Raw genomic sequence first — 10,563 nt, 5'->3', positions numbered from 1 at the left:
AACAGGTAAGCATAAAAAATAGTACAAAGAATTCCATATATCTTTCACCAACTTTTCCAACTGCTACCATTTTACCTTATTTGTTTTATCATCCTCACAGGAATAATTTTAAGTGGAACAAATTCAGTTATAGAATATAATCCAATTTTTGGATACATACATATAAATATATATTTGGAAGCATATATAGTAAACTGTTAACAGTGATTATTTCTGTGGGAAAATTTAGAGATTAGGGTAACTTTTACTCTCTAAGTTATACAGTTTATATTTCAATTTTAAAATCATGTATGGTATTATTTTCTAATCAGAAAAACTAAAAATTAAAATGACTTAGAATGCAGAATGGACATCACTGGGACTCAGTGAGGTGATAATGTTAAGGAACATTCTTGTCACTGCACCCCAACTGGTCCATTCCTGGGGCCCAGGGGCTCCCATAAAATTCAGAACCTATCCTTTCAATGAAAAATTCCATGAGAATCACTCCCAGACTGTGAAACAGAGAGAGCTAGTTATAAACTTCCATTTCTGTACTATGTTAGAAATTGACACAGATTTATTGCTATCATTTATTAAAAAATAAATGCCAAGAAAGTAAAGATCAAAAATTTCAAAGGCAATAAATATACCGATGAAGTTCCTGGAGTGTGATGAGTCCTTCTTCCATATTTTTTATGTCTACTCTCCTTTGTGATAGAAAGTATTCTTTCTGAGCAATAAATGTCAGTTGTTTCTGATTTCTATCATGAAAAACAGAGTTATCATTTGTTGAAGGCTGACGTAATCAAATACGCAAACACAAATAAGAATTTCAAAAACAGTTTTGAAAGTTCAGATCATGAGCTATTCACTAATTATTAAAACTAAAAACAAAGTCTTTTTGTTAGTGGTAGCTACATCTAAATTTATGCATAGAATTTTCTTTTAAAAATTTTTTTTCCCAGCTAATTTTTGTACTTTTGTAAAGATGGGGTTTCCCTATGTTGCCCAGGCTGGTCTCAAACTCCTGGTCTTAGGTGACCCGTTTAAGTCAGCTTCCCAAAATGCTGGATTGCAGGCATGAGCCACTGCTCCTGGTCTACACATAGGATTTTCATAAAACTTATGAAAATTCCCAAACCACTGAAAGAACATTCACCACAATAGTAACCACAAAACAACAAGACACAATAGTAACCACAAAACAACTGGAACAGTTGTATAATGCTCCATCTCTCTGACTGTGTGTGTCTCTCCTAACCTGCTTATCAATTCTGTCATGTTCTTCTGTGAAAGGTGGAGTCAGTGAGACTAACTTTGCATACTGGCTCTACCTCTTAATTAGGGTGTGATCTAATAATAACAGTCAACAAGTAGCTTCACCTGTCAATAAGCCTCAGTTTCCACCAGCTATAAAATGAGGATTACAATACCTAGCTCAATGGATGAATGAATTTAATAAGATGTAAAGTGTTCCTCTCAGTGTGTGGACGGATAAGGCTAATTTTTTTTTTTTTTTTTGAGATGGAGTCTAGCTCTTGTCACCCAGGCTGGAGGGCATGATCTCGACTTCCAGCTCACTGCAATCTCCACTTCCCAGGTTTAAGAGATTCTCTTGCCTCAGCCTCCCAAATAGCTGGGACTACAAGTGCGGGCCACCAAGCTTGGCTAATTTTTTATATTTTTAGTAGAGATAGGGTTTCAAGTAGTTATTTTTCTGTCTCAACTTGTAAGAGAAAATAATAAGGCTCAGAGACGTTTTTAGTCTTGTTCAAATGCCCAGATATTGACAGGAACCTCCCTGTAACAGAAAGTATTTTATCTCAGTGACTCTTTCAAACTGCTGTGGACTGAACTGTGTCTCCCCCTCTCTACCTACAGAATTTATGTGTTGAAACCCTAACCCCATAACATGATGAAGAAATGGAGAGATTTGGGTAATTTTTACTCCCTAAGTTATATATTTCTATATTTGAATTTAAAAATCAGGTACATGCATTGCTTTTTTCATCAGAAAAAATTAAAATTTAAAGTGCCTTAGAATGGCAGAAAGGAACATTGTAGGGGCTTAGTGTCATGATAATGTTCAAGCATACTATAAAGATGGGGGCTTTGGGGAAGTGATTAGGTTTGGATGAGGTCATGAGGGTGGGACCTGATAAAAGAAAGACACCAGACAGCATGTTCTCTCTATCCACCACGTGAAGACTCAGAGAGAAAGCAGCTGGCTGGCTATAAGCTAGAAAAGGGCCCTCAGTCAGAACTTGACCAAGCTGGTACTGTGACCTCAGACTTCCGGCCTCCAGAACTGTGAGAAAATCAATTTCTGTTGCTTAAGCCAGCCAGTCTATGGTATTTTGTTATGGCAGCCTGAGCTGAGACAGAACTCAGCAAATGATAGCAAACATTTTCATTTTTGTCAATAGATTTTAAAACTAGGGTAAGTTTAAGTGGAGAGCCACCACTTTGATAGCAAGAAAAGCATCCCCTAACAATGGCATGTTGAATCACATGTGGATGGTGGGTAAAGACATACTCATCATGGATCTTTCGTTTCTGCAAAAAAGCTTTTTCTTCTTCATTTAAAACAATCTTATATTGTCTGGTAAGAGTTTTCATTTTCTGTCGTAGGTCTTTGTAATTCATACGAGCAGCATGTAGTATTTCAGCCAACTAGAGAAAAACAAAGGAGTTGAATGAGAGGACTTGCTTCATTGCTCCTCTGAGGGGATCTGCATCAGGTGGCAACTCGGAGAGCACCTGGTATATTGCTTAGCACACGGTGAACATGCCATAAATGTTGAGTGATTTAATTCTATAGCAAATGTGCAACTGTACATTTTGGGGCCTCTACTATAAATTTTTTTAGGTATAGAAAAGTAGTAAACCCTGCTTCAAAACCATAGAGTAATAATCCATATTGAAATACAAAATGGGAGGAATAAACTGTGATCGTTCAGCCACAATTATGTGTCCTTCTTCCAGAATATAAACTCTACAAAATATAAAAGAAAATGTAACATACTTAGAAGCTCTTGCTCAAAACGTCTTGAGTTGATATTATGCTTGCTTCATATGAAATATTTCTACTTGAGGACAAAAAATAGTACCCACCAGTGTTCTACATGAGATATGAATTTTGTGCTTATATTGGTTTGTTTCAAATAAGGTAAGAAAGTCAAGTTTAGCAGAAAAAGTGAACTGAGTAGTTCAAAACAACCTTGTGTCTGGGGACAAATATTTGTAGAAGTGTTGAGGAACTCACAAGATAATAAAGAATTACTCAAAAAAAAAAAACCACAGAATTACTACTCAACCCAGCAATCCCATTACTGAGTATATATCCAAAGGAAAACAAATTATTCTACCAAAAGGACACCTGTGCTTGTATGTTTATTGCAGCACTATTCACAACAGCAAAGACATGGAATCAACCCAGGTGCCCATGAACAGTGGATTGGAGACTGGATAAAGGAAATGTCGTACTTATACACCATAGAACACTATGCAGCCGTAAAAAAAGAATGAAATCATGTCCTTTCTAGCAGTATGGATGCAGCTAGAGGCTATTATCCTACGTGAATTAATCCAGAAACAGAAAAGGAAATACTGCATGTTCTCACTTCTAAGTAGGAACTAAACATTAGGTACATATGGACCCAAAGATGGAAACAATAGACGCTGGGATTCCAAAAAGGTGAAGAGAAGAAGTGGGGAAGGTTTGAAAAACTACCCATCAGATATTATGTTCACTACCTGGGTGACGAGATCATTAGAAGCTCAAACCTCAGCATTACGCAATATACCCTTGTAACAAATCTGCGCATGTACTTGAATCTAAGAATGCAAGAATCCAGAGTGATAAGGCTAGCACTTAAAATTCCTCTTGCCCTGAAGACATTTGTAACATAGAAGAAACCACGTGAAAACCAAGTTTTGGGTTTTTTGCATGGCAAGTGGAACAAAAGCCAACATGTACTGCTCATCCAGGTGCTGAGCCTACATAAACCTCCCACTATTTCAGTATGGAATTCCAAAGAGCTTCACCCTCTGGATAAAGGTAAATTGAAAGTTAACAAGTCCAGCTTGACTTTGATCACCAGGGAGGGATGCTTAGCATGGATTAAGGTAGCTTGGAACTTGTAATACCCTACCCATCTGACAGAAGTGAATGTAAACTGCTCCTGGGGTAAACATCATTATCTTAAGCCTCAAATTGCTTTTACAAACCATATTAGTCCATTTTCATGCTGCTGATAAAGACATAATCACAACTTGGAAGAAAAAGAGGTTTAATTGGACTTACAGTTCCACATGGCTGGGGAGGCCTCAGAATCATGGTGGGAGGTGAAAGGCACTTCTTACATGGATGCAGCAAGAGAAAATGAGGAAGATGCAAAAGCAGAAACCCCTGATAAAACCATCAGATCTCATGAGACTTATTCACTACCACAAGAACAGTATGAGGGAAACTGCCCCCATGATTCACATTATCTCCCAGCAGGTCCTTCCCACAACATGTGGGAATTATGGGAGTACAATTCAAGATGAGATTTGGGTGGGGACACACAGCCAAACTGTAACACAAACATTTTTTTTAAGTACAATGTTCAGCATACAGTTTTCCACCAGGAACAGAAGGAAATAAGAGCATGAACAAACATTGGCAGAAATGACACACTGCAGAAACAGACTACAGACCCATAAAGACATAAGATACTGAAATTATCAGACACTGAACTATAAAACTAGTATGCTTATTATGATTGAAGAAACAGACATTCTTGAAAATGATAACAGGGAATTAGAAATGGTAATGAGTGACACAGTAGATTTGAAAGGTAACAAAAAATTACCGGTTGAAAAACACAATAAAGGGCCAGGCATGGTGGCTCACACCAGTAATCTCAGAACTTTGGGAGGCCAAGGCAGGTGAATTACCTGAGGTCAGGAGTTTGAGATCAGCCTGTCCAACATGGCAAAACCCTGTCTCTACTAAAAATACAAAAATTAGCTGGGCATGTTGGCACATGTCTGTAGTCCCAGCTACTCAGAAGGCTGAGGCAGGAGAATCACTTGAACCCAGGAGGCAGAGTCTGCAGTGAGCTGAGATAGCACCATTGCCCTCCAGCCTGGACAGCAGAGCGAGACTCTGCCTCAAAAAATTAAACGAATGAATGAGAAATACAATAGCCAAAATTAAGAATTCAAATAAGACCACTCTGCTTAAAATGCAGGAAGGGGAGACAAAAAGTTGAAAATACAGAAGAGTGGATATGATATGTAGAGGATACATATATTAGAACGAATAATTGCATACATACAATTGGAGCCTCAGAAAAAGATTGACACTGGCAGAAAAATGTCTCGCACCATAAGTCTATTACAAAAGTAGAAGGGTTAAGAAAGAACTCCACCCTAATGTCAGAGTTAATTGATACAAAGAAAAGAGGGCCCTGGGCCATTCCCTGTGGTGGCCAATTGAGCCACTGTAAATGGAGTATTTGCTTCAACTTCTTACCTTACTTCTGACACTTATACTAATCAGCCAACGGTAGTGGAGATTTTCTCCACACCAAACCGGTGAGTACCACAGGCAGTAACCAACCCCAGGAGTATAGAATTGGGTATAGAATTGTTATACCTAAGACAAGACAGGTCCTTTTTTTCCTAACATATATCCCTCCCACCCCCACATGTATAAGCCCAATCAACACATCCCACTCTTGCCACAAAATTATTTTTGTTTCTTCTTTTCCTTTTTCTGTTGAGAGATGGCATCTCACTATGTTGCCCAGGTTGGTCTCAAACTCCTGAGCTCAAATGATCCTCCCACCTTGGCCTCCTTAGTAACTGAGATTACAGGCACACCATTGCACCCAGCACCTCCCACAAAATTACTACATGCAGGCTCAGTAAACAGAAGAGACAAGAAGAATGCACAATTAAGGCTGGCTACAGTGGCTCACACCTGTCATTTACTACTTTGGGAGGCTGAGATAGGAATATCGCTTGAGACTGGGAGGTCATGAGGCTGCAGTGAGCCATTATCATGCCACTGTACTCCAGTCTGGGTGACAGAGCAAGATCCTGTCTCAAAGAAAAAAGAAAAAAAAAAAAATATATATATATATATTATATATATATATATATATATTTTATATATATATATATATTTATATATATATACACACACACACAATTAAAAGATGAACAAATATCTAGAGTTTCTAAACATTTGAGTAAAATCAACACTGTGAAACAGATCCATCAAAATCTACTGCAGGCCAGGCATGGTGGCTCAAGCCTGTCATCCTAGCACTTTGGGAAACGGAGGTAGGAGGATTGCTTGAGCCCAGGAGTTAGAGATCAGCCTGGGCAACACAGGGAGAATAGGACAAAAGAAACAGGTGAACATACAATGGCTGAAAATTTTGCAGAACTTACGAGATATATAAAGTCTCAGATTTAAGGAGCCAAATAAATTCCAAGGAGGAAAAACAAAAAAATAATTTGGACACATCACAGTGAAACTAAACAGCCAAGGCGAAGGGAACAAAGAATATCTAAATAAAAGACATGCCATGTTAATGAACCGGAAGCTTCAATATTGTGAAAATATGAAATCCTCTTCAAATTGATTTATAAATTTAATACAATCCTAATCAAAATCTAAGGTTTTTTTGGAAGAACTTGACAAACTGATAGAAATTGAAAAGGTCAAACTGGAACAATTATGAAGAAAAAGGTGAAGGACTTATACCACTAGCCATAAAAACTTATTTTAGAGCTACTAATTAAGACAATATTGTTTTAATGTGAGGAGAGATGAATAGTTCAAATGAACAGAGTCAACAATCCACATGTATATTTATTACCCACACTTGATTTATGACAATAGTATGACCACAATGTGGTGAAGAAAAGGATTGTATTTTCAGTAAATGGTGCTGGTTAATTGGACAACCTTAAGGAAAAATACGAATCTTGCCCACTATCTCAAAGCACACACACATACATTCCAGATGGCTCATAGTCTTAAGTGTGAAAGGTCAAATAACAAAGCTTCTCAATGGTAACAGAAGAGAATATTCTCATGACATAGGACATAAGGAACATTAACTAAAAAGAAAAAATTAATAAACTGCACTTTGTTAAAATTAATATATTCATCAAAAAGATATGTACATAAATATTATATATCTATGGTTTATGTATTATTCTGTAATATGTAATATTTTACAATAAAAAAAGTTAAATCCAACAATCCTACTGCTGGGTATATATCCTAAGGAAATGAAATCAGTATGGCAAAGAGATATCTGCCCTTCTATATTCACTGCAGCACTATTCACAGTAGCTAAGATGTGGAATCAACCTAGGTGTTCATCAGCAGATGAATGGATAAAGAAAATGTGATATATACATACATAATTGAATATATTCAACCTTAAAAAAGAAGAAAATCTTGTCATTTGTGACAACATGGACCAATCTGGAGGACATTATGTTAAATGAAATAATTCAGGTACAGAAAAACAATATTGCATGATCCCAATTATATATAGAATCTAAAACAAATCAACTCAGAAGTAGAGAGCAGAATGATGGTTGCCTGAGGCTGGTGGGGGTGGGGAGATGCTGGGAAAAAAAAGGTAGAGTTAGAGTTTAATGTCATCTTTGAATGCTTCTCCAATAACTCATAAGAACTATGATTGGATGTCACTAAGAGCCCATAGTTTCTATTCCAGTGAAAATAATAAATAGGTCAGAGCCTTGCACTCTTGAAGTGATCATTCACTTATAAACATGGAATTTAGCTAATGGCTACGGATTAAAGGGAAACTCCTCTACAGCTGCTCCTTTGACCAAGTAATCCATGCCAGTTTAGGGGTCCTAGACTATTCAGAAAATCATGTGGGCTAGAAAATGTGGAGTTATTGTCAGAAAGTTGGGGATAATACATATTCCCTATTGGAATATATATAGGAAAAATAATATTTTGCTCAGAAAATGAAAGACAAATTTGAAACCAACCAACCAACCAATCAGCCAATAAACCAACTTTGGTTTCTGCCTGTTATTAGGGATCCTTGCAACTAAAAGAATCAGAGTAGCCCAGAGGGGAAGCCATCTCTAATGCTGATAGCTCACAAAAGCAAAAGTGGAAAGCATTTAATTAGTACAAATCATTCTTCTGGGAGGGAGCTGCCTTTGATATCCCTGATAAGCCTCAGGGCATGGGTGCAGAGGCAGATACTATGCTTTGTAAAAGAGGGAGAAGAATTTGGATGTGGGGTGGTATCCTACAGCAAGAAGATAGATGAGGAACTGTGAGAGAAAGAAAAGGTGGTGAACAAGATGGCTTTGAGAGAAAGCCATCTTTCTCACAAAAATGCGAGAAGATCCTGCAACAGGATTTCTCCCCATAACCACTAAAACTTCCAACAGAGTTTGCAATAGATCATGAAATGCTTAGTATAATTATATTTGTTTTAGAAACTAGTGAAAGATACGAATTTTATATCCTGGTTGACTTGGGCAAAACAAAGACAGAGGATGTAGACAAGAGAGTACCTGACTCAAGTCCTGAATGATTACAATTAAGTATGTATGGCAGGGTTTGGTGACTCACACCTGTAATCCCCAGCATTTGGGGAGACCAAGGCAGGAGGATTGCTTGAGCTGAGGAGTCAAGACCAGCCTGGGAAACATAGAGTGACCTTGCCTCTGCAAATAATTTAAAAATTAGCTGGGTGTGGTGGTGAGTGCCTGTGGCCTCAGCTATTCAGGAGGCTGCAACAGGAGGATCGCCTAGACCTAGGAGGTCAAGGCTGTAGTAAGCTGTGACTGTGCCACTGCACTCCAGCTTGGGCATCAGAGTGAGATGGTGGGTGGATCATTTCAGGTCAGAATTTTGAGACCAGCCTGTCCAACATGTCATCACCCTGTCTCTATTAAAAACACAAAAATTAGCCGGGTGTGGTGGCACATGCCTGTAATCCCAGTCATTGGGAGGCTGAGACAAGAGAATTGCTTGAACCCAGGAGGCAGAGGTTGCAGTGAGCTGAGATCATGCCATTGCACTCCAGCCTGGGCAACAGAGCGAGACTGTCTCAAAAAAAAAGAAAAGAATACATGAGGTGAGGGGAAGAGACACTAAGGACATTTCTCCTTCAATACAAGGGACAAGAAGAATTTCAGTTATGTCTAGTGTGTATGTGTTTTTGTATATATAAATAATTAAATTGAATCATATCATACATACTGTTGTTTCTTTTTCTTTTTTAGAGGGTGTCTCGCTCTGTCACCCAGGCTGGATACAGTGGCGTGATATCAGCTCACCACAACCTCTGCCTCCAGGGTTCAAGCAATTCTCCTGTCTCAACCTCCCCACTAGCTGGAACTACAGGTGCCAGCCACCACACCTAATTTTTGTATTTTTAGTAGAGCCAGGGTTTCACCATATTGGTCAGGCTGGTCTTGAACTCCTGATCTCAGGTAATCCACCCACCTCGGACTCCCAAAGCTCTGGGATTACAGGCATGAGCCACAGTACCCAGACTCAGTAACATATTATAAGCAATACTGATAATTATTTAACCAAGGCCTTTTCGTTGAATTTTAACTGTATTTTTCACCCTCACCCCCAATTTCTTACTATCCTAATGAATGCTTCATTGAATATTTTGAGGCTAAATCTTGGTTTACCCACATGATTTTTTACATATGATATGACAGGTTTTTTTTAACCTAAGTTTGAAAAATGTCTAGTGAATTCTCCTTGGGGCTAAATCTGACTCAAATACTTCTAATTACGTATTTAGAATATTATATGTATTAGTCAGGGTTCTCTAGAGGGACAGAATTAATAGAATAAATGTATATATAAAGGGGAGTTTATTAAGGAATATTAACTCACACAATCATAAGGTCCCATAATAGGCTATCTGCAAGCTGAGGGGCAAGGAAGCTTGTCCAAGTTCCAAAGCTGAAGAACATGGAATCTGATGTTCGAGGGCAGGAAGCATCCAGCACAGGAGAAAGATGTAGGCTGGGAGGCTAAACCAGTCTAGTCTTTTCATGTTTTTCTGCCTGTTTTATATCCTGGCCACACTGACAACTGATTAGATTGTGCCCACCCAGATTAAGGGTGGGTCTGCTTTTCCCAGCCCACTGACTCAAATGTTAATCTCCTTTGGCAACACCCTCACAGACACACCGACGATCAATACTTTGCATCTTTCAATCCAGTCAAGTTGACAGTCAGTATTAACAATCACAATATGATATATAATATTTAGAATATTCTTAAGTGTAGAACAGGTTGCTGCACTTCACAGGTGCAACACAACAGCAAGATGATTATAACTTTCTAAATAATTCACATAAAAAATATCCATTAATCTATTAATCATGGATGTTCCTAATGTACCCATACTCACATGAAAAGTTACCAAAAAACAATTCCTCTGTACATGACAACCTTTGCTCTTTCACATATTTAAAGTACTTTGGGAGGAGATAAAAATTTTAAATTAATTACTATAAATAACCATATTATTGGTCAATGAAAAATAT

The 10,563-nt window shown here is 38.0% G+C and overlaps 1 protein-coding gene across 1 annotated transcript in view; it reads right to left on the bottom strand.

The window, feature by feature from the left end:
* Nucleotides 1–10,563, bottom strand: part of CCDC175 (coiled-coil domain containing 175) — a 64,691-nt gene that overhangs the window by 30,965 nt on the left and 23,163 nt on the right. The window contains exons 9-10 of the mRNA XM_032246140.1: nucleotides 2,519–2,655; nucleotides 633–743 (exon numbers count right to left, since the gene is read on the bottom strand). Of these exons, the coding sequence (XP_032102031.1) occupies nucleotides 633–743; nucleotides 2,519–2,655 (248 nt within the window). The remainder of the gene's footprint in view (nucleotides 1–632; nucleotides 744–2,518; nucleotides 2,656–10,563) is intronic.

This window comes from Sapajus apella, unplaced genomic scaffold (assembly GCF_009761245.1).
Source record: "Sapajus apella isolate SASKATOON/1434 unplaced genomic scaffold, GSC_monkey_1.0 scaffold59, whole genome shotgun sequence".
NCBI classification, from domain to species: Eukaryota; Metazoa; Chordata; class Mammalia; order Primates; family Cebidae; genus Sapajus; species Sapajus apella.
Note: the sequence above shows the minus strand (reverse complement) of the source record. Positions and strands in the feature narration are given on the sequence as shown.